The sequence below is a fragment of the Pseudorasbora parva genome, chromosome 20 (assembly GCF_024679245.1).
Source record: "Pseudorasbora parva isolate DD20220531a chromosome 20, ASM2467924v1, whole genome shotgun sequence".
NCBI classification, from domain to species: Eukaryota; Metazoa; Chordata; class Actinopteri; order Cypriniformes; family Gobionidae; genus Pseudorasbora; species Pseudorasbora parva.
This window is the reverse complement of record NC_090191.1, coordinates 3,482,480-3,507,085: the sequence shown is the minus strand read 5'-3', so window position 1 is coordinate 3,507,085 and position 24,606 is coordinate 3,482,480. Positions and strand designations below refer to the sequence as shown.

The window sequence follows — 24,606 nt, the reverse complement described above, 5'->3', positions numbered from 1 at the left end:
ATGGGCAAAGTATTCTTGAGTGCATTATAAAAAAATATTAATTGCTAATAAATTATTATTTATGATATTTTAAAGTGCCCAAGATAACAATATCGTGCATATTCGTTATCGTGATAAATCGCATTATTGAAAATCGGCACATGTCTAATATATATATATATATATATATATATATATATATCTTTGATCAAATAAATGCTAGCTTGACGAGCTTGAGACTTCTTATAATAGAATAGAAATGTTCCCAAAAGTTTTGGAAACCTTTATACCATGTGGAAAAACTGCTATATAGATATTTTAAATATGATCTCATAATTTGGCAGCAGTTTTATTAGGCTGCTGTCACTTTAAGGGCTGATGCACGGATCAAATACACTGTCACACATGCGTTTTCTTTCTCAACTTTTTACATTCACATTTATGTGCCTGCACTTTAGGTGTGAGCTCAAAACAAGCTCAAAACAAAAAAGGCATATCTTTTGTTCCTGAGTGAAAAGATGTAGAGACCAGACAGTTAACTGTGGTTTTAAACTATAGTGCTTTAAAAATGTTTGTCAATAACAAAAATAGGTTTAAAAAAAAGTATTCTTTCGGAGCAACACGCCAAACCTTATAAATAAATGACACTGACAATATAAATCAAATCAATAAATAAAAGAAATCTTAACTGTGGACATCTTTTTTTTTACGAGCAAGAAAAACAAGTCTGTCTAGAGTTTGAGGTTTTCAAGCTGCCCTGTGGAAGGGCCTGGGTCTCCCTCCATCTTCAGAATCTCAGTCAGGGCTCTTGTTTCGATGGCCTCGATCTTGTCTGGCCGGATTTATTGAGTCTTGAACCGTGGGTCAAGCAAGGATACCATATCAAGCAGTTCGTTCAGTTCATCTGTTGTCTCGTCATCATGCTTCTCATTGAGATATTTCATGACAGCTGTCTTTTTGTCCTTTGTGAGCTGTGTGTCACAAGGTGAGGCACAGGCTTAAGGTAGGAGACACTCGCATACGATTCACCAGAGAGTGAATCTGTGAACTCGAGAAGTGGCTTTAAGGCCATCAATGTCTTGCCAGGTAAGCACCAAGTGCCTGGTTTTCTTGTCAGTACCTGAGAGAGAGCCTTGTGCTGCTCAATCATCCTTGCCACCATCTTTTGACGCGAGCCCCATCTGGTAGGTAACTCTGTCACCAGCTTGTGCTTTGGCAGATTAAGTTTGTCCTGTGCAGTTGCTGGCTCTCTCTTTTTTCAGTAGAAGAAGGCAGCCACTACTTCTTTACAAAGCCTAATGGTTCGATCCACCCCCTTGTCCTTCTTCGCTCTCTCTACTATTTAAATCAGTGTTTCATTTTCAAATATTGCTTCAAGCTTGTAAATCACTAACCCTTAAGAACAAAGGAGTAATAAAATATTATTTGATTCTTCTTAAATTATTTTACTTTTATTAGTATATTACTTCTATAGCAGTTTTGTTCCTAAATGGAAACCCGAGACTAAAACTCGCCAATAGCCAAATGCAGTCGATGTCCAAAACACTGAAGTCCTGTCCATTTGTTGAGTGAAGTGGCTTTAACCATGTTTGTACCACTATCAGTTGTGATACACACACACACACACACACCTATCGGTCTTTACTCAGCCCCCAGGACGCGAGAGCTTCAATCATTCCTTGGGCAATAACTTCACCTGTATGGTCTTCAGGAAAGTAAGCCGTTTGGAGGCATTTGCTCTGAAGATTCCCGTCTTTGTCAATAAAATGAGCCGTGAGACTCGGATGAGGCTCGGATGTGCGACTAGACCGCATATCTGATGTAGAGGCGAAGCATTGCATGTTTTACATCTGCCGCTCTTCCTTCTCCCTGCACACCGTATGCAGAAATATTTACTAGACAAGCAAAAGTAATCGTCTTGTTCTGGGGGGAAATAACGAGTTTTTAAGAGAGTTTTTGCTTAAAATAAGCAAAATAATCTGCCAATCTGATTCACAAGTATGGTTTTACTTGAGAGCTGTGATTACATTTCTGGTTTTCACAAGTCTTTATAAATGTATTTATAGACTAGAAATAAGTATAAATGTGGCTATAATTCATTAGAAGCATGGGCTTAAAGGAAAGCGTCGCCAAAACTCCTATCAGGTCCGCATGCGCGAGTCGTGCGAATTTGCGCACCAGTGCATATACAAATCTTCTCCAATCCTAGCCGTGTTTACTTCCAAGTCTCCAATGACATGCCCATCAAGACCCAGCGTTCAGGAGAGAGCCTCAAAACCAGTTTAGAAAATAGCCCATTAGGTATGATGTTTTTTGAATGGAAAAACCACATGAACGTCATTACTTGAGCTCAGACAACAGTATAAAACAATAAAAAAATCCTGTTCATGGCAGCTTTAATCCCTCATTTTCGACAACGCTAATATGAAGCATGTATTTTGCGATAAGTCAGAGGTTTTCAATCTGGGGTCCGGGCTCCAGAAGGTTCCAAGAGGTCCCCAGAAAATTTCAGAGAAATGGATAAAGTCTACCAAATTTTCTTGAATTTCTAAATGTTTCTCTCCTTTCTTGCTGTATACATAGGCTGCTTTCCAGCTTGCTTTGTATCTTTATAGTAAGTGCCCTTTGTCTTGCTCACTGGGGCTGTAAATATATAAATGCAATATGTAAACTGCTTGCATACATTTATTGTGAAAGTTGCAAATAATTTTTAGTTGAACAATGTTCTTCTTCAGGTTAATACATACAACATTAAGTATAGCCAATTTATTAAGTTTGAAAGCAATATTTTGCAATTATAATGTCCCACGATTTATCTAACAGTTTAAATGTTTCTTCCTAAAAATAGATGGATTTTAGGAAGGGGGTCCTTTATAAAAGATGAGTCGTAATTGGGGGTCCTTGGCATCATACAGTTTGAAAACCCTCCAATAAGCAACTGCTTTTGTGGTGTGTATTTGTTTTAGTTTTTTGTCGTAAGGCACGCTGTAGGTAAATATGATGCTTTTTGTTGATGGTGGATGTGCACTTACATGTGCAAAAAATGATTGTCTTATTTAGTATTTTCTTGTTTTAAGTCCAACTATCTAAAAATTCTTACATTAACCACTTGGTGGGTCCAAAATTGCATCATCCTATAACTAGGTACTCGCACACCACAAAACTAGACATATATGGTATCATTTGAAAGATTAGAACCTCAGCTTTCTTAATAACCCAATAACTTCTGCATTTATATTACATAGAAGAAAATAATACGGCCTGAATTCGACCCCCCACAACGACCACCCCTTGATAAAATCATGCAAATAATATAAAACTTCATATTTTTATCACACAGACACACCTAAAATAGACAAGTCATATATCAAATGAAAGCTATCGGCCTCAGGAATATCGCTGAGCTGTTAATTTCACCGATCCAATAATTTACAGTAAATTTATTATCAAAAGAATCACAAAGATGGAAATGACTCCTTTGAACAAGCAAACACGAGTCCATATTCCTGTTCGGATCACAAACTCGTTGTAAAGCTACTAGCCTCAAACGCTATATCAGCTTGTTCCTTAGGTTGTTTGCTTCAAAATGAGACTATTTTTGCATGTCTGTGAGCAAGTATGGCCAAATGACACTGTAAAATGTCACCGATGTCCAGATCAAAACATGTGATGCAGACAAATACTCTTATTATTGCTAGTTTTGATTGTCGGTGTTAGCCACGATTTTTGATGATGTCATCACATATTGCATCATGCTACAGAAAAGCTGAGAATCTCAGCTCTTTATAGACATGTGGATCATGATTCTAGACCAATCAGAGCCCGAGATCTCCCTTTACAAAGTTGAAGAGGCGGAGCCTTCTTTTCGATTTCCTAGTGGCCAGTTGATGTCAGTGCAGATGAGTAGGAGTTGTTAGACACTTTGGTCAGATAAATCTCAATAACTTTTATTTGCAAGGAGATATTAAGAAAATTATTTTTTCCCCTGTTTAGTGCCAATTTATATAAACAACAGAAACTGCCAAAAAGCTTGGCTCTATAAATGATAAAAAAAAATATAGATTTTTAAATAACAAATTAATTAAAAATAAATCAAAATATTTTTTTTTTTATCTATGTTTATCATAAGATTGTGAATAGATACAATATAATATTTGCAATATTCCACCACTGTGTTAAAATTTGTCTCACTGTGTCTCATTTTACAGAGTTTTTTTCTGAAAAATGAGACCATTTTTATCAATTTACTCCAATGTATGTCGGTAGGGCGCTCTTTTAAATTCAGATATTCCTAATTCTCAAAAAAATGCAAAATGTGCTGTAGAGCTGAAGTGGTTAAGAAACATTTACTAGACAAGCAAATATTTTTGTTTTGTTTTGGGGGAAACATCTCTTTTTAGGAAAAAATAACAAAAAATTAAGAGAGGTTTTGCTTTAAATAATCTGCCAAATGGGTAAGAAAAATAATCTTAATTCAAACAGAAAACAAGATTATTTTTCTTACCCCATTGGCAGATTATTTTGCTTATTTTAAGCAAAACATCTCTTAATTTGTAGTCATTTTGTCCTAAAAAAGACAATTTTTATTTGTCTAGTACATGTTTCTTAATGTAAGTATTTTTAGATATTTTGAATAGAAACAAGACAAAAATACTGAGTAAGAAAAGCATTTTTTGCAGTGTGTGACTGTAAACAACACCGCGTGCGATCAAACGGTCATCGTTTTATTGAGAAAAGTATATCGTGATAATTATCGTTTTATCGCCCAGCCCTAGTGGGAATGAGTACAATTATTGTACAATCCCATGCTGAAATCCAAGACCTGTAACCGCAACAGTATTCATCGTGTTTGATAGCCACACCATTTCTCTCTAATACGGTAGAAAGAATAGAGTAGAAAAATGAAATGTGACGGGTGTTACAGTGACAGGGTGAATGTTTTACGAGGTGCTACGCCCCCAAACTTGCCCACTGTGCTGCTACACACTCAACAGAGCACATACTTAGAGGGCATAGTAAGGTAAGATATGGGATGCAGCATTATATTCAAGTCATTTCCTGTTTCCTGCAGGTATTTGGTGTGCTCTCACTGGTTCAGGCAGTGGAAGAAATATGTGGGTTTTGACAGCTGGGATACATGTCAGACTGGAGACCGCAGCTTTTATCCTGGACCCGTGAATAACTCCAGCCTCTTCAAAGGTTTGTCTTACACACTGGGGTCAAGCCCATATTAATCATGATTTTCACTTAGTCAGTCACATCTGATTTCGTTATATGTGATGTAGGGCTGGGCGATATGGACAAAATTAGGGCTGCACGATTAATCGAAATCGAACCGCAATCGCGATTTGGCTTGTGTGTAGATATGCCACCACTCCACGCTGCTTTTGCAGTTTTTGCTCGTCGACTCTCTCTGTATTCTTTTTCGTGGTTCTTGCGCAGGCGCAGATAAAATAAATGAGTAGTGTTGGAATCCGTTGTTGGCACTGGGAGCCGGCAAACTTTACAAACAACTGTTGTCTGGTGTAAGTCGGTCTTCTTATATCCAAACCACGTCCATGCAACAGAAGTCGCCCCTCTTTTAGGTTCAAGCTCCTCGGTTTGGGTTGGCTGGTCATCTTGTTGAGAATTACCCTGGTCTGAACCGCGTCTACTATCGTCTTCCTCCATGTTTGGTTATGTATTGCAGCGTGGATGCCATAGGTGAAGAGGTGCATCTTGATGTAAACGCCTTATCGTGGCGTAAACGATAGAGCCTTATATAAAACGATAGACATTTTCTGTCGTCCAGACGATATATTTTGTTATATTGCCCAGCCCTAATGTTGCACAAACGACTCCATTAGAGCTCGTGGTTCATATTTAGAAAAATATTGATAAATTCTCATATATTTACACCACTTTTACTCAGAAAGAATTAACATTTCTATGAGTTTACCACTTAATTATGCCATCTGAGAAAATAATCATTACATGACTTGAGAGCTGAATATACATAGGCTTTATTATGCCTAAATGCTAATTATGGTTCACCCCCAGTAAATATTTAATTAATCAAATGAATGAAGCGTGCGATTAGTCGACTAAAGGGTTAAATTATTGACTACTAGCCAACTAGAAAAATCCTTGTGTAATTAGTTACTAAGTAATTAGTTACTGTAATTTAGTTACTTTTCCTTGAAAAAGTAGTGGATTAATTTTAATATCTCTGTTATTTAATTAGTTACTTCTGATGTGATTGAACCAAATACTGACTGTAGAACAATTATATAATACAAAAGTGGAATTAACATCAAAATCTAAAGTATAACTTCAAAATGCATGGTTTATTTTGTTTATCCTTCTCACATTTGTGATACTTTAGTCAGTTAATAAGAATAATTGATCTAGTTTAATATTATTTATTTGAATGAATTAAAAGAGCTGCTCCGTGTCGTTGAAGCACTAGTTGAGGTTGATTTAGAAAGTAATTAGTGATTTTTGGAGTGAGAAATTTGTACAGTAATCTAATTACACTATTGAAGATGTAATTAGTAACTTGTTAGAATAACGCCCCCAACACTGATGATTTGTGAAGTGATCTCTTCTATTTTTATAATAATAATACATAATTATTATGGTTTGCATATGGGTGATTCTATAATTGCAGGTGTCCGACGTCATTATTATTCTCAAATGGTTATATTTTTTATTATTTTAATACTTTGTTAGTCATTGTCATGGATCACAAGATGTGACAGGTCATACTAATATAACAATATAATAGGTTCTGTAAAAAGAGTTTCGTATATAGCTGAAAATCAGGATTTATTGTTTGAATTTGTGTAATTTGTCCAAATATCGTTGTGTAATCGAAACATTTCTTTTGGTAATATTTCAGTTATTTTACTATTAAAAACCATTTTCTTAATTCTACAATATTAAATAGTAAAAAAAAAGTCATCTTAAAAACGTTACTGTACTTTGCCTTTAAATTGGTGAAATTATCTCGGAGCTATGTAAGCTACAGGAAATTGTCTTTTTCCGTCACTGATAAGATCTGAAGCACTGAAAGGTGTGTGTGTGTGTGTGTGTGTGTGTGCTCTCTCACTGAGAAAGTATTTAAATATAAAAGGTTATTTTGTAAAATATCAAATTGTCACCACAATATCAAAAAAGTCTATTGCTTAGTCTTTCAATCATGACTTCATTAGCACTATGCACTCTTAGCGTTTATGCTAGCAAGTGGAGTTTTTGACTAAAAGGTTTAAAATTGTCAAACTGCAATGTTATTTCTACACATTGCCTTATTTCTCGGAAACAAGAGTTGACGAACACTAAAATTACTTTTTCGTTAAAGGTAAAAAAAGGGAAGTAACTTGTGTTTGGCACAATGTTTTAAAAAAAAAAAATTGTTCAGTACGATACTGGAAAGGATTTCTGTTTTATCTCCAGTCGTAGAATCACCTTTAGCATTGCACATTAATCGAAAAGTTATGTATTTCTGACTCCTCTTGTGATCACATTAGATTGCACGCTGAAGTTATGTGTTGAAGTTTTGAGCTGAGAAATGTGTCTGTCTCTCTCTCCCGGTTGTAGTTGGAGATATGCTGGATATCAGGGAGCATCTCCTCAGCGAACTGGACTATATCTCGGTGCCCATGGAGGGCTGGAGTAAGCTTGTGAGCTGGTACGGGTTGACTGACGGACAGGAGCCCATCGCTCGGAAGGTAACGCTGTCTGTGGAAGAGAACCAGAACCCTAATTAACTTTAAAATAGCAACAACCCCCACCACAAAATATAATAATTGGTTATGGCCTTAAAAGAGGCTTCGTTTTCTTTTATCAGAATGTCATAAATAAAAAAGGAGTTGCGTCATAAAAGATCTGATGATGCATGACTTAGTCACACTACAGTTTAGTTCAGTGGGGGGACTGTGTTTTCTATGGATCAAATAGTCAGATCTGCATTGACTTTAATGAAGAAAGGTTGTTCCACATGCCTAGGGTCTAAGTTTGCATGCTGTGGATTGGCCATATTTCCAGCTGTGCTAAAAACACACGCTCAGACTGGACACTTGTAGGTGGACTCCTGAGATACTGCAGGGCAAAGTGTGTAAGATCGGGCCAGCACTGAAGATTGCCTGACCAGCATTTCACTGGGTCATCGGTAAGGAGAGCCAGCAGACGGTAAAAAAAGACAAAAAAACTCTGATAGGCAGAATGCTAGTCGCATTCTACCAGTTACCATGTCTGAACAAACCCCACGTTTACAAACCAAAATAAAAACAAATCTGAAGCTGAAGAAACCCTAAATGTTAACGGAAAAGACCCGCGAACCTGAGTGACTGACGGAAAGAAAGAGAGCGGTCACAAAACGCAGACACAGTCAGCTACCTAATTAGGATTTTATTCAATCCGAGCACAGATATTGACTCGTATAATACTCATACTCAGCAAAAATACTTCATCCGTACCGGATACTCGTTTCAGCCGAGTTTCCGGCTCCACTCTACTGTCAACCCAAAGAAAAACGAGCGTTTAAGGAGACAAAAGTGCATACAGCAGACCTGCAAAATTGTCGCTTTTCGGTGACTATCGCTGTTTTCTTGGTCAGTTGGGTCATTTACGTGAATCGCGTAGAACCGAATAGTTGTTTTATTTATGTCAGTTCTGTAGACTAGACATGCAAAACATTATTGGATATTTCTCTGGGCCAATCGGAATCTTAGCTCACTTGCGTCAGAATCCTGAAGCACACAGCGTCAACTGAGCTCGCCATTGAATGAGACGCCTGGCTACCACGCGAGTCTGACGGATAGAAGGAAGCAAGATTAGTGTTCAATTCAAGCATGGGTGTAGATTAGGGGGGAGGACGTGTGTTTAACATGCTTAAAAATGTTGTGGAAACCATGATGCATTTTATTTTTCAGGATTCCTTGATGAGAGAGTTCAATGGACAGCATTTATTAAATAAATGATCTTTTGTAATATTAAAAATATCACTTGTGATCAATTTAATGTAGCCTATGTCTGATCAACAAAAGTATTAATTTCTCTTTTTTTTAATTTGACCACAAATGTTTGAATGGTATGGTGGTTTCCGCAAAAATGAAGCGGCACCATGAGCAGCAAAACTGTTTTCAACACTGATAATAATCATAAATGTTTGTTGAGCATCAAATCCTAATATGAGAATTAGTGACAGTGAAGACTGGAGTAATGATGAATGTGAGTAAAACATCCTTTTATATGTGACTACGCTTACATGGACGGCAGTAATCTGATTATTGACCTTATTCTGAATAAGACAATATTCTGATTAAGGTGTTTACATGGGTTGCTTTTAGAGTACTCCGTTCATGTTCCCGTTTTACATGTGATAGAACATAGATCGGTTATGGCACGTCATTACGTCCCCATGCCACGCTAGGTTCTCCAACATCCAATCATAGCATGACTTTGGCAGGTGTGTTAATTTTATGGGCTCAGGAAACTCGCTGTAACTTCACCTGCGGGTGTCGCTGTTGGACAGAGTTACTTTACATTAAGAAGTATAAAAAACATGCGTTTTTATAATGTTTTATATACATTTACGTTGATTTATTTTTGTAATATTATGTATTGTCTCTCTCTGTTTTTTTGAAGAGACACTGCTCCTCTTTCCTCCTTATTGACAGCCTACATTTATTATAATAGCTTTGATTAATGATGAAAAAGGTTTAAAAATCGCGACTGTTTGGATTGTTTTTCCTGGCGTCGAGCCACAGGCGTTCACCATCTGGTCTGCGATTACAGATACAAACTTATTGTTTTTTACTTTTACAATGAGCATAATAATTACAACAAAAATAAAAATATAGAGAGAGAGGACGCAGTGTCCAGAATGAACAGTAAAGTAAAACACACACGCCCATAGCAACGCGTTATGGCAACGACATTTCAGACTGACAGATACATAAAAGATAAACGGGACTTTTCCGCCATTTGTTACTGGTTTGTAGACGTTATATTAATTATAATTCCAATTCTGTTTTATTGGCCACAATATTATCGATGATTGTTGAGTGGGGCACTTTTGATTAATTTTCAGAAAGGGCAGAGGCTCAAACCCACAAAGCCTCCCCTCTGCACTTCCCTAGTGTGCGTAACGTTGTGTGTCCTGTCACAAAATGCGGCGAAATCTCTGACACGACATTAATAGTTAGATTAAGGTGTGTACTAGAGCTGCAACTAACGATTATTTTTTCTGTCGACTAATCTAACGATTATTTTTTCGATTAGTCGACTAATCTAACTATTATTTTTTTTCGATTAGTCGACTAATCTAACGATTATTTTTTCGATTAGTCGACTAATCTAACGATTATTTTTCCGAATAGTCGACTAATCTAACGATTTATTTTTTTACCCTTTGAAATTTTTCACAATTCTGTGGCACCCCCTCGCATAAGTTACGCTAGAGGTGTAACAGTACAGACTGCTCACAGTTCACTTTGTATCACAGTTTTAGGTTCACGTTTCAGTGCAGTTCGGTATTTGCTATGTTCAGGGGAAAAAGGACTACTGTCAAATGAAAATAAAGAAAATAAGAACAGATAACTTAAATAGAAGCAGCAGCACAAATAAATACTATTGAGCAAAGATGAGAATAAAATAAACAATGCTTTTCAGGATTTTTAGGTAGGTCTAACATTAGTTTTTAGGTAGAGAAATGGAATGAAGTAATCAAAAGTAAAATAACCACACATTTAACTGTTTAAAATTTAAAAAATAATCCTTATTAAACTTACAAAAGCTTTTCAGTCAGGAGCAGTGAGTGATGTCTTTATCTTTTGTTTGACATTAAACAGACAGCACTGAAGGCTACTGCCCCTTTAAGACCCACGGATAGTCGTCGTATTTTCTGTATAAAGTTCACTTAAGGCATAGAGTAGGCTATGACATTTTGACATACTTTTGTGTGAGTTTGTCCGTTTAAGCACAGGATTTGAAAGATAACTCAATAATTGCGCGCTTTGGGACGAGTGCACAGAGACAGATCTTCTCATTCGAGTCTCCTGGCTACACGGGGGTGATGACTGTGAAAATGACTGCTCATATTCGGACGTACAGCAGCACTCGCATGCGTTTTATAAAGTTTACAAAGAGAGACCGTTTTGCCCACGTTTTTCTTTTATTATCGCTGTGTTTGTAGTGTATACCTGAGGAGTCAGCACGTGTATCCATCGACGGAGAGAGAACTTAAGGAAATGCAGCTAAACGAATATGCGTGCGTCTTTTAAATAGCGTAAAAATGAATGACGAATGTGGCGGCCGTTATTGATTATGTGGCAGTCTGCCACAAATTAGTCTTGGGAAACACTGTTTGGCCTCTGTTTAAAGTATTCCCATACTTTTGATATTCGCGGTCTAGGTTTTTGTGATAGAGCCAGGAGTAGAAGCCAACATTACGCGAGATGAACGTCTGACACGACGCGTCGACGCATTTCACGAACGTCGACGTATTTCGTTGCAGCACTGAAACATGTGCACATCCAGCCGCAGCAGCAGCACATTACACAATTATTTATTTACCTCAAACTGTTTTTGCAGAACACAATCCTGGCTCCCTCTGTCTCTCCAACAGTTTCCTCCGCCATAATCTTTTTTCTTTTTCTCCACAAGTCAGCACACATACAATTTGAAGCAAACTTTCTGCAGTTTATCATTTTTAATAACAATTCAAAGTCTCGCACGGGAACTCCCATCAAAACCCAGCGTTCAGAAGAGAGCCTCAAAACCAGTGTAGAAAATAGCCTATTACTTATTAGTTAAGATGTTTTTAATGTAAAAAATGCAAATGTCATAAGTTGACCTCAGACAACAGTATAAAAAGATAATAAAGCCAGTTCATGACACCTATAATTTGACACTAAACACTTGATAATGTGTGTTGTTCCTCCTCAGGTGGTGAAACAGGGGATGTTTGTGAAACATCATAAGTTGGAAGTCTACCTCACCAAACTGAAACTGTGTGATGACGGCAACATGGACAATATCATCACCAGGAGGTTCAGCAAAGCAGACACCATAGGTATGTATTTTACCTTTAGCTGATGGTTATTGATAGTTGGTACTTGCTTCACAAACACACAGAATCATTAGTTCTTGGGCCGCCCCCTATTACACTGCAAAAAATGCTCTTCTTACTCAGTCATTTTGTCTTGTTTCTAGTCTAAATGTCAAAAAATGATTAAATCAAGATGCATGTACTAGATAAGTAAACCGATTTAATATCAAATAAAATCTAAATGAAGTGAGTTTTTGCTTTAAACAGGCAAGATTATTTCTGATTGAAATCTTGTTTCTTGTTTCCGTCCAGAAATACGATTATTTTTCTAAGCGCATTTGGATATAATTTTGCCTGTTTTAAGCAAAAACTGTCTTCATTTTGATATTTTCCCTTAAAAAACAAGAAAAATATCTTATGTCCTTTTACTTATCTAGTAAATGCATCTTGATTTAAGAATATTTAGATATTTGGACTGGAAACAAGACAAAATACTAAATAAGAAGAGCATTTTTTGCACCTAGTCGATGACAAAAGGCGTAGTAGACCAAGATTTTATTAGTTAGTTAGTGGCAGAAAAACAAAATCCACAGGAAGATGAGTTTTTGGTATATTAGGGATGTTGGGGTTCTGCAAGGAGTCGAGGGGATAAATCTGAACTCATCATTTGAGTAGAGAAGTTGAATGATTGTTAGTATATTCTCTTCTAAATTCTCCCTAGAGCGAAATATTGAAATTATCATCAATAAAAAGTAATTGGATCAAGTAACTGATTGGCATCTGGCCAATGCTACCCTAACCGATTAGTTGAAGTAGGATTTGTCTTAAACTAACAGGTTTTGTGTGTACCCATTTAAGTACTTCCATTGTTAGTGTGGTTTTATTGTATTTATTAATTTGTAAGGTACATTACTGATTTAAACCGATGTATCACACTATAAATTTCCCACATCTGTCCCGAAAGACACCATTGAACGAGAGATGCGGAGATTATTCAGTATCCCATACGAGAAGGAAACCAGGCTATGGAGCAAATACATGAACAACACGTTTGAGCCGTTGAATAAACCCAACAGCACCGTTGTGGAAGCTGGACTCTATGACGAACAGGTCAGAGATTCAAGCTTGCTCTTTGTTTTTCGTGTATAGGCAGATGTTAAGACCACAGCTGTGTTTGAGTAGTAGCTAATGCTGTATAGGTCACGTATATCCCATATTGTGGAATTTGCTGTTTTTCCATGTACAAAAGATCAGCTTCAGTTTCAGTCATTATGACGACAGAGAACTTTTTAGCCACATTAAAGTTTTTTGTTAGCCTGACAAGCCAGACCCACATCAAGATGTTTGGTCTGGAAACTCACCATTGACAGGGCTCAGTCCGAGGGGCGGGATAAACCGTTGTCTTTCAAACTCCCTCTGCACGCGATAGGATAGCGCTACACCAACCAGAGCAACGAAGGTGAAGCAGAGCTCGCTGACTGATTAAACATTCGCCGTATCCGGTCGGCTAAACTCGAACACATCTTCCCTTTTTAAGAATGACTTCAGTGCCGCTCTTTGTTCTTTTCTCAGAGAAAAGCTTAACTCCAAGTCTACCGGAGGCGCGGGCAGAGCTGATTCCGCCGTTCGCCAGTTTCTGTGTTTACTAGAAGACTGTGATAGAAGCACGCAAACGCAACTCGGCCATCGTCATTATGGCCCCGCCCGCCCACTCTATAGCCTACCTACACGATGTGATTGGGCCGTCCAGATTCTGAGGAATACAGCTCAGATAGGAATTGAGAGTTGCTAGACCACACTTGCGGGCAAATTAAATTTGCTGCCGCTAGGGTGCGTCTAGATTTCTAGGCTAGTTTTTTGTATCATTTAGCAATGAAATGTTGCCTATTGGCATATATTTTTCATACTTCAACATTTATTCATTTTGCAGACGCTTTTATCCAAAGTGACTTACAAATGAGGAATACAGCTAGTGATTTATCATGAAGAAGCAAACAAACACAAAAAGTGTTCACGATGCATTTACTTAGAGTATCATAAGTTAGAATAGGGAAAGATTCAATGAAAGTGAATGCATAGATTTACATTTTTAAAATTGAATTTCACTTGATTTCACACATCTGACAATATAGTTTGAAAAAAAAGTCAATGTGTACAAGTTTATGTAACAGGTTAACTAATGTAAGTAAGAATAAATTACTTTTATGAATGCAATTACATCTTTCCATTGGATCAACATCCCATTTTTCTTCTGAGGTAAATTCAAGGCTTATTCTTCCTCTCCTGAACCCTGAATTTGACAAATGGGACAGAAATCAAACTGAAGCCATACATGCTGAGTTCTGTAAGAGAATGAAGGTCTAAGCGAGGCAAAACGGGACCGGGCAGGACAGGACAAGAAAATACACAGCAGGACTCAAGTGGGTACATTCAACAATGATCTGGCACAGTTCAGTTCAGTACAGTACCATTCGGGACCCTGATCCGGCTTGTGTGTCCACCGTCAACAGTACCCTTATGATCATACGTCATTGCACAAAGAAGAAAGTGACAGTACACAACAGTGGAGGAAATACAGCACATCTTCTTCTTGCTTTTCAGCATGTGGCTGCTTCGTTTGAGCCAAGGCTGCTCGGAAAAATAGGTGCAAAGGTGATTCTGTCAACTAATCAACGTGAGTCAACAGTGAGTCTATCTCCATCCTACCAGCTCCACTACTGTGCTAAGTACCCCAGAGCCTCAGTAGGGAAGGAAATCAGGAGGAGAGCAGGTGGGGCAAATAAACCAATAATCGGTAACATGAAGGGCAGGTTTAGACAGTAGATAGCAGAGGACATGAACCAAAGAAACAAACAAAACAAAGCCACGAGCCCACACAAAACTTGTCATGAATACGCAGCCATTGAGAACTCTCTTGACCACAAAAAACATGACGACCTGAAAGCATGAGCCGTGTGCGACACCGGTCACAACACACAGACGAAAAGAGAGTACGGAAACCTGAAATACTTTAAATAGGCTTATGTTTTTTTAATATATTATGACTTTTGTTGTTTTGGGAATATGCGCTGGACAAGCTCTTGGTATGAGACTCTTCCACTCCACTCAGTTTTTTTTCCCTCCTATATTTGTTTTTTCTGTGCAGGTAATAGTTGTCGAACAGAAAAATGAAGATGGCACGTGGCCTCGTGGCCCTTCAACCATTAAGTGAGTGAACTTGTGATTCTGAAATACTGATCATATCATTGCTTTAGAAAAATGCACTACAAGTGAAAGCTTTGCTTTGGCACTGTGTTGCCTTCTGAATGTTCTTTAACTCAGTGGTACTTCAAGAGGGCAGACACCATTGTGATAATGTCATTTATTGTAACTCATACTCGTATTGTTTTTTTGAAGGTCATCTGGTGCGTCCACTCCCTCTGCTTTACCAAAGAGGTATGTGTGCTCATAAATTAATGATCATGTGATGTAATCATGAAGATATTGCTACATTGCTGCTAGGGCTGTAACGATATGCGATATGAAATCGAAATCGCAATACGCAGGTCCACGAACCTGTATCGCGATGTGAGAAGGCAGAATCGCGACACACCCCTTCCAACTGCCAGAATTATCCTTCCTGTCCAGGTCCAACTTTTAAGTCAGCAGTATGGCAACATTTCGGCTACCCGGTGGAGAACAAGGATGGCAATCGTGTAGTTGACAAGACCCACACAATTTGCCGTAAGTGTTTCAAGAAGCTTCCCCAACCGGCTGGCAACGTGGTGTGAGTGTGGCGTTTCTGTTGCGTCATCTGCGGGGCGGCTGCGTGGCGTTTTCTCTTTCTTTGCACACCAGAAGCGTGTCTGACGCGGCGCTTCTGTTGGTATTGATGTACAGGAGGCCCTATAATTCATGTTAAATATATATTGCTTATTGGTACCGCAAAGAAAATGTCGGCAGTAGCCTATTGACCATACAGATATATGGTATTGACGGCAAAATAGGCTACAGAATACTGTACAGAATAAAACTGTTTTGTCCCCCCCATATCGAGGTTTATATCGTACCGTGGGTCAAAAACCGTGATACGAACCGAATCGTGGGTTTGGTGTATCGTTACAGCCCTAATTGCTGCTGTAGTGCTGTTGCTCATGGGTTTGTTTTGAGTACTCGTCCACTAAGATGGCAGTCCAGAACCTGAAATTAACTTTGGTACTCAGGTGTACATATTAGGACATCCTTAGATCAAGGTGTTAATTCTCAGTCATATGGCTGATTAGGCTGGTTCAAGCAGGTTTTTTGGGCAGGGTTAGCAGAAACACAGGAACCTAGGTCATTGCGATAGGGACGGGATGCCCAATGAATAGTAGGCTACTGGACACAACACCAACAATTGTGGCGGTAGTTGTATAGTACTGTGTAATTAGGCCTGTTTAATCAATACAGGAGTAAAGGTGTCAAAAGTACTAGTACTTTGGTAATAGGAGGTACTGAAATTTTGAAAATGTGACTATTCACCCAATGGGTGATATTGACATGCCCCACCCCTGATGTAGAAAAAAACTTTATAGAAATGCTCCAAATGATTGGCCACTGATCAGAAATAACTGTTAATCACTTTCTTTTGATTTCATACGTTTCTCAGCTTGGCGATCACATAAACCAATCACATTATCTAGCAAAAGATTCCACTTTTAATTTCTTCTCTTCTCATTTTAATTTTACTTAAATAAAGTTTACAGTCAAATCTAACATCAAATCTATGCATGTATCAAAATCGAGAATTTTTTTTTTTATTATTATTGAATCGTGACCCAAGAAGATTCTAAAGCATTATCACCCCTAAAAAAAGCTGTCTCTTTAATTACATTCATGTGAGACTGAAGAGAAAGAAACGGTTGACCTGGTGTTTTTGATGTATAGTTGAGTTATTGTGTATTTCTCTCTTTGTACGCAGTAAAATGGTAGAAGCCAGAATTTCAGTGGATCAAAATGAGTTCCTGTGTCCAGTGTGTCTGGATCTCCTGAAGGATCCCGTGACCATTCCCTGTGGACACAGTTACTGTAAGATCTGTATTACAGTCCACTGGGATCAGGAGGATCAGATGAGAGTCTACAGCTGCCCTCAGTGCAGACAGACCTTCAGTCCAAGACCTGCTTTAGCTAAAAACACCATGCTGGCTGAAGTGGTGGACAAACTAAAGAAGACTAAACTTCCTGATGACTGTTACGCTGGAGCTGGAGATGTGCAGTGTGACGTCTGTACTGGAAGAAAACGCAAAGCCGTCAAGTCCTGTCTGGTGTGTCTGAACTCTTACTGTCAGAATCACCTTGAACAACATGAGAGTTTGTTTAAAGGAAAGAGACACAATCTGACTGAAGCCACTGGACGACTGCAGGAGATGATCTGCCAGAAACACGACAAGCTCCTTGAGATTTTCTGCCGCACTGATCAGACGTGTATATGTGTGCTGTGTATGATGGATGAACATAAAAACCACGACACTGTATCAGCTGCAGCTCAGAGGACAGAGAAACAGGTATGAACTTTAAACCACACACTGATGAAATAATATTGACATTTAGGCTGGTTGACTCGTTAAATGACTCGTTAATCCTCCCAGTCTGCAGAACTTCAACCGCAGAACCGAATCAACAGTGAACATCAAAAGGCATCAAAACCTTTTTACCCAAAGTTCACCCACCTCCATCTCTGTTATGTTTTAGATTTGTTCCCTGTATAGAGAATGAATTGCAAATATTTTGCTAGTCCTAAAACAGCAAATGTTACATTTTGAGCGCAGTCCAGTGTCGGCTCCAGCCCCTGAGCAGAGTCCAGTTTCGGCTCCAGCTCCTGATCTCTGTCAAGAGCTCATTCCAGCCCATGAGCCTACTCCAGAGTCCACTCCAGATCACGAGCATGCTCCAACCCAAGAGTTTGCTCCGTCTCCAGAGCTCAGTTCACAATCTTGCACAACTTCCAGTTTGTGTCTCAGCCAGCACTCCTAAAGCCTGTGTATCAGCCGGCACTCCCAATACACACTGGTCAGATTGTGCTCCAGACAATCCGCTGGCATCCCACAAGATTACTCCAAGCTGTCTACCAGGTCTGCTCTGGATCCTAGAGCCGCTGTAGGAATCTTCTCGATATCTTCTTCTCTTCTGCTCCTCCATTGAAGTCGTCTGTCCCCTCAGCTCGACTGTGGGGTCCTTCATCGACCCCCACGTTACCCATCCTTCCCTGCCAGCTCTGACCTGGCTCTCACGTCCCTGTTAGTCTGAAGTACCAGGTTGATATCTGATGTCAAAGCAGTGGTCACGCATTTCTCCTTCCAAGCAATGGCATAGGTTGAATGTAGGTTGATATCTGGATTGGCCAAAACTGGTGGCTTTATTAATATGCCATCAATGTTTCAAGTGTTCTCTGATATTCAACTTGCCACTCCACAGGAGTCTGGGAAGGCAGGTGTTGGTCTTTGGTCTTTTGACTGGACTGAACTTGTGCCACTCCTGGTTTTGTTTGGAGTAGTTCATAGATTGGGTGGGCTACACATGAAAAATAATGGATAAAAGAATGATAGTATCTTAGGAAACCAAGGAGTTTCCTTGCATCACCCATCGTCTGTGGAATGCAGCTTTTGAGTGACACAACTGATTTAAAATATTTGCAATCTATTTGCACACCTTTGGCGAATACATGGTGACCAAGATATCGAACTTTGCAGCAGAAGAGCTCCACTTCGCAGACATGAGCTCGACCCCTTGACGTTGGAGGGCTTGAAAGACTTTGTGGATTCCTTCCATGTGTTCCTCAAAAGACTTGACATAGTATGTCATCAAGATATGGAACGCAACATTTCCCCTGGTCAAGAATGCTGAACAAATCTTGAATTCTTGGCAGAAGGTACCAAGTGTTTTTTTATTGACAAGGTGATAAATAATACACAGATGCAGCGAGTCATCCTTCTTTCTCACACAGACTACTGGGGCAGAATAAGGGGAGTTAGACTTCACAATCAAATCCTTTTGCCATTGGATCTTGAATGTAGTCCTTGACTTCTTTGAACAAAGACTTTGAACTGATGAGTATGCATGTTCCACTGGTATGTCATCTCTGAGGTTGATTGGCATTTGCAGACTTGGGATGCAGCTGATGTCACTTCTATCACAGGCAAAGGCTGGAAACTCTTCATACAGCGTTTTCCTGAACACTGTTTGTTGGCCATCACTCAAATGACTCTACAGGAGGATTCCAAAGTGACTAGTTTTCTTCAGTAGCTGAATTTAGGTGTGCACTGGACCATCACATGACACTTTCTTTTCTGGCAGTTCAGCCTTCAATACCTCATTAATTGTCTGGAGATAACCAAGGAATATGTTACCGGACAGGGTAATATCATATGTGGAATTGTTAGCATTGGAACAGAAAAATGTGGACCTCTGAAAAACTTGCTAGAAAAGGAACATTGATTGAGAGGTTGGGGTTATCATTTCCTTGCAAATTAACAGTGATGATGGCCCTACCATCAAATGGAATTAGTTCTCAATTTACTGCATACACTTCCAGCCTGTCTGTAGTTCCCATTAACTCAAAAAGTGGTCTTATGTCTACATTGGGTAGAGAGTTAATCAATTAAGCTGACTTGAAATCCGGTGTCAAGCAGAACATTGACAACGAAATTGTCACAACCCCTCCTTCTGGCTCTCGCTATTCATAGACTTCAGTACTGCATTCAACATAATAATTCCCCTGTACCTGGTTGGAAAGCTGACCCTGAACCCCTTCCTCTGCAACTGGATCTTGGACTTTGTCTTGAGAGATCTCAAACAGTCCTGATCCAGCCCCTTGACTTTAGAAGAGATCTTAACAACTTCTTTCCTGAACATCGATAGCTTGAGCATCAAATTCCTTGGTGTTCACCTAGGTGGAGAACCTTACCTGCTCTCTTAACACCAGCTCAATTGCAAGCAAAGCCCTGTGGTGTCTCTAGTTTCTAAGATGGCATAAGTAAGCTCATCTCCCACCCCCCATCCTCACCAAATTGGGACTTGGGACTGTTGAGAAGCTGCATCACTGTCTGGTTTGAGAATTGCTCCATCTCAGATCCCATGTCCCTTTGTTGAATAGTGAGGACAGCTGAGATCATAGGGGCCTCTTTTTCCTCCATCACAGACATTTACGCCACATGCGGTATCTACAAAGCCATTTGTATTGCAAATGACCCACACCAACTCCCCGTCCTCCTACCACTGAAGTATAAGGGCCCTTATGGTCAGATTGTGTGACAGTTTCTTCCCCCAAGCCTTCAGACAACAACTTTTCATATGCATACATCCACATTAAATAAATCAATCTCTACGCTTAATCTCGCCAACTTTGCACAATAAAAAAAAAGTAATCACTGTGCCATTTCATTTAAAATTGTCACAAACTGTATGCACTTAATGTAGTCATGTGTATAATGTTCAACCCTTCAGTACTTATTTTTAGCAATAACTATATTTGTGTAGGACTATGACCGCTGTTTCATTTAGCTGTGTACAGGCTGTATTGAGCTGAAATGACCGTAGAGCTACTCTGACATTTACTATTGTTCATTTGTCCTTTAGCACCATCTGAAAGAGACGCAGAGGTCGTTCCAGCAGAGGATCCAGCAGAGAGAGAAAAACCTTCTACATCTGAGAAAGGCTGTGGAATCTCACAAGGTGAGTCTGGAGAAGAAGAGCAGTTTAAGAAGTCTGTTAGGACGCTCCTCTTTCAGTAACACTGAAGCCCACTGTGATGTGTGTCTTAACAGCGCTCTGCACAGACAGCAGTGGAGGACAGTGAGAGGACCTTCACTGAGCTCATCCACTCCTTTAAGAGAAGCCGCTCTGAGGCCACGCAGCAGATCAGAGATCGGGAAAAGGCTGCATTGATTCCAGCTGAAGGACGACTGCAGCAACTGGAGCAGGAGATCAATGATCTGAGGAGGAGAGACGCTGAGCTGGAGCAGCTTTCACACACACAGGATCACATCCATTTCCTGCAGGTAACAGAGATCTAGAACAACAACACTCACAGAGAAACATTTCATGAGAGCAGAATGAGCCGTTGACTGAAGTGTTGATCTGTTTGTTGGGTTATTATATAATCATCAGTCAGACTCTCATCTGTGTTCTTCTTCTGTGTCGGTAGAAGAGTGTCGGTAGCACTATTAGTGTCCAGTGCTGAGAACTGAGCAGGTGGAGGGAGTGAAGATGAAACCATAGTGGATAGGCGAGAGGGAGAGAGTGAGCGTAGATTACGCCGAAAGGTAATCTGTGTAGGAGTACGTGTTGTATCAGGAGTCAGTATGAGGTTAAGAGTGATGAGAAAGTGGTCTGAGGTGTGTAATGGAGTAACTAAAGTGTTGTCCGTGGAGCAGTTGCGTGTGTAGACAAGGTCTAATTGGTTACCTGATCTGTGAGTAGCTGTAGTAGATACTAACTTAAGGTCAAATGAAGTCAGTAGAGTGCTGAAGTCTGCGGCTAGGTGTTTATCAAGATGGATGTTGAAGTCACCAAGCAGAATCAGTGTAGTGCCATCCTCAGGGAAGCTAGAAAGTAACAAATCCAACTCCTCCACAAAGTTACCGAGGCTACCTGGAGGACGATAGACCACTACCACATGGATTTTAACAGGGTGAGTAATAGTGATTGAGTGCGATTCAAATGAATTGGCCGGTAGAGACGGTAATGGATCAAATTTCCAATCATTTGAGATAAGCAAACCAGTACCCCCGCCCCTCCCAATAGGCCAAGGAGTGTGTGAAAAAGTTAAATTGGTTGAGAGGGCTGCAGGAGTGGCAGTGTCCTCTGGTTTGATCCAGGTCTCAGTTAGGGCCATGAATCTGAGCTGAGAATGAGTCCCAATAGATGAAATTTGTCAATGATTGAAAAGTGCTTTATTTGTCAATGATTGAAAGTGCTGGATTGAGGAGAGTAACAAAAGATCAAATCTGACAGTAGTGCAGGTTATTGGCTGAAGTGTGGAGGTGATGAGCTTTGATTTCTGTTTCCTGTAGAGTTTCCAGTCTCTCTCAGCTCCTCCTGAATCTACAGATGTCAATGACAATCCCTTCAGTTCTCTCTCCTCTTTTGATGGAGTGACAGAATCTGTCCGTCAGCTGAAGGACAAACTGGAGGATTTCTGCAAAGATGAGCTGAAGAAGATCTCTGACAGAGGTAAAGTCCTGGAGATTCATCTGCTCTCAGAAATCATCCTCCATCATCTCATATCATGTAGAAGATCATATTAGAAATGTCTTAGGAATGGATGCAGGGATCATTTTCTCTTGACATGATGATCACACTCTTCATGTCTGTTGATTTCCACAGTCACTTTCACCAACATTGCTCCCAGGACCAGGAACGACTTCCTACAATGTAAGTCACTGAGAAAACAACCAGAAAAACTGAAGAGCTTTAGAGTTGATCATGGGAATGATATGCACAGGATATCTGGTAACTGTACTGAGACACTGCTGATATATTGATCATGAAGAGTTCAGCTACATTATAAGATCAGATTCATAATTCCTGATTCTGATGTGTTTTCTCTTCACCAGTTTCTCAAAAGTTCACTCTGGACATGAACACAGCGAATAAACGCCTCCGTCTGTCTGAGGGGAAGAGAGAGATTACCAACACTGACACCCTCCAGCCGTATCCTGATCATCCAGACAGATTTGATTATCCTCAGGTGTTGTGTGTAGAGAGTGTTTTTGGATGCTGCTACTGGGAGATTGAGTGGAGTGGTGATTATGGTGTGTTTATATCAGTGTCATATAAGAGCATCAGCAGGAAGGGGTCGGGTTATGAATGTCAGTTTGGATGTAATGATCAGTCCTGGAGTTTGTTCTGCTCTTCCTCCAGTTACACATTCAGACACAATAACATACAGACTGAACTCCCTGTAGAGTCCATCAGTCATAGAATAGCTCACAGTAAAATAGGAGTGTGTGTGGATACCAGAGCAGGAACTCTGTCCTTCTACAGCGTCTCTGGAGACACAATGAGCCTCATCCACACAGTCCAGACCACATTCACACACACACTCTATCCTGGGTTTGGGGTTTATTATGGATCATCAGTGAAACTGTGTTGATGAATCAGAACAGACTGAAGAGAGATTCTACCCATAATGCTTTGAGCTGCATGATAAATCAGTGACAGTGAGATGTTATAAAGCCTCATATTTTCTATTCATTACATTGAACTTACAGCTGAACTTCTGTCACTAAAAAACAGAATAAATGTGTAATAGTGATGAACAGATTGCGGTTATATCTACAGATTTATTCCTTGTGGATAATCCTTTGGTCAGCTAGGCCATGGAATAAAAAAGTAGTCTGATTGCAGCTGGGTTGTGGGTTAATGAGAACTCATTAATGAAGGAAATATTAACTGCAAACTCTAAAATGTGAACGTGTTTAAAATATATTTTGTCAGCAACTAATTTGCAGACTCATTAAGATATGCAGTTGTGGGATCCACTGTAATGGAGTCAAAACTGATCCAAGAGAAATTTCAAAAGGAAATAAAAAAATACAGTGTGGGAACGTTTTAGTGAAGAATTTAACAAGGACCAATCACATGATGGGTGTGTGATTTGTAACGTTTGTGAAGCGCTGTATGTATATGACAATAAACTAATAAAGTCTTCATCCAGACTTTGCTTGTGCAGAAGTTTTTTATTTTATTTGTTTCTGGGAACTTGCAGCGACAGAAACCATGACATTCCAATTTAAGTGTGACGAGAGTAAAGCCTGTGTTTAGGCTATTAAAAAAACTGGCACGCCATGTCATCCGGACTAAAGAGGACAAGGACAACCCAAGTTTTTATCAGCGCTCAGTTCAGAAGCCTGGATCTCTGATGGTCTGGGGTTGCATGAGTGTATGACATGGGCAGCTTACACATCTGGAAAGGCACTATCAGTTCTAGAACAACATATGCTCCCATCCGGACATCATTTCTTTCAGGAAGAGCTTGCATTTTGCACATACTGCATCAATTACAACATCATGGCTGCGTAGAAGAATGATCCGAGTTCTGAAATGGCCAGCCTGCAGTCCAGATCCTTCACCCATAGAAAACATTTGGTGTATCATAAAGAGGAAGATGCGACAAAGAAGACCTAAGACAGTTGAGCAACAAGAGGCTCATTGATGCACGTGGGGAGCGAAGGCTGGCCCATGTGGTCCGATCCAACAGACGAGATACTGGAGCTCATACTGCTCAAGAAGTTCTGATCGAAAGCTGTCAGAATACACAGAGCATCTCAGTTTGTTGCATATGGGGCGGCATAGCCGCTGACCAGTCAGGGTGCCCATGCTGACCCCTGACCCCGCCGAAAGCACCGTCAGCGGCACGTGAGACTTTGCTTGTGCAGACGTTTTTATTTTATTTGTTTCTGGGAACTTGCAGCGACAGAAACCATGACATTCCAATTTAAGTGTGAAGAGAGTAAAGCCTGTGTTTAGACTATTAAGGAAATGTAATTTTGCCAAATAACTTTTTAACTTTAAATAAATGTCCGTTTAAATGGAGCCTACTTAACTGCCAGAGACAAACTTTTGGAATACAATATTTA

At 39.6% G+C, this 24,606-nt stretch overlaps 1 protein-coding gene across 3 annotated transcripts in view; it reads left to right on the top strand.

The window, feature by feature from the left end:
• Positions 1 to 24,555, top strand: part of LOC137049230 (tripartite motif-containing protein 16-like) — a 28,838-nt gene extending 4,283 nt beyond the window's left edge. Inside the window, exons 2-13 of one of the 3 annotated variants that reach the window (XM_067427712.1) lie at positions 5,051 to 5,178; positions 7,558 to 7,688; positions 11,908 to 12,034; positions 12,975 to 13,120; positions 15,156 to 15,217; positions 15,407 to 15,445; positions 16,950 to 17,532; positions 20,603 to 20,698; positions 20,791 to 21,024; positions 22,039 to 22,198; positions 22,352 to 22,399; positions 22,582 to 24,555. In XM_067427712.1, coding sequence (XP_067283813.1) covers positions 5,051 to 5,178; positions 7,558 to 7,688; positions 11,908 to 12,034; positions 12,975 to 13,120; positions 15,156 to 15,217; positions 15,407 to 15,445; positions 16,950 to 17,532; positions 20,603 to 20,698; positions 20,791 to 21,024; positions 22,039 to 22,198; positions 22,352 to 22,399; positions 22,582 to 23,120 — 2,293 coding nt within the window. In that variant the 3' untranslated portion in view covers positions 23,121 to 24,555. Of the gene's footprint in view, positions 1 to 5,050; positions 5,179 to 7,557; positions 7,689 to 11,907; positions 12,035 to 12,974; positions 13,121 to 15,155; positions 15,218 to 15,406; positions 15,446 to 16,949; positions 17,533 to 20,602; positions 20,699 to 20,790; positions 21,025 to 22,038; positions 22,199 to 22,351 lie in introns of all 3 variants that reach the window. The other 2 variants (XM_067427710.1, XM_067427711.1) reach the window with 2 other exon arrangements.
• Positions 24,556 to 24,606: the final 51 nt, after the last annotated feature.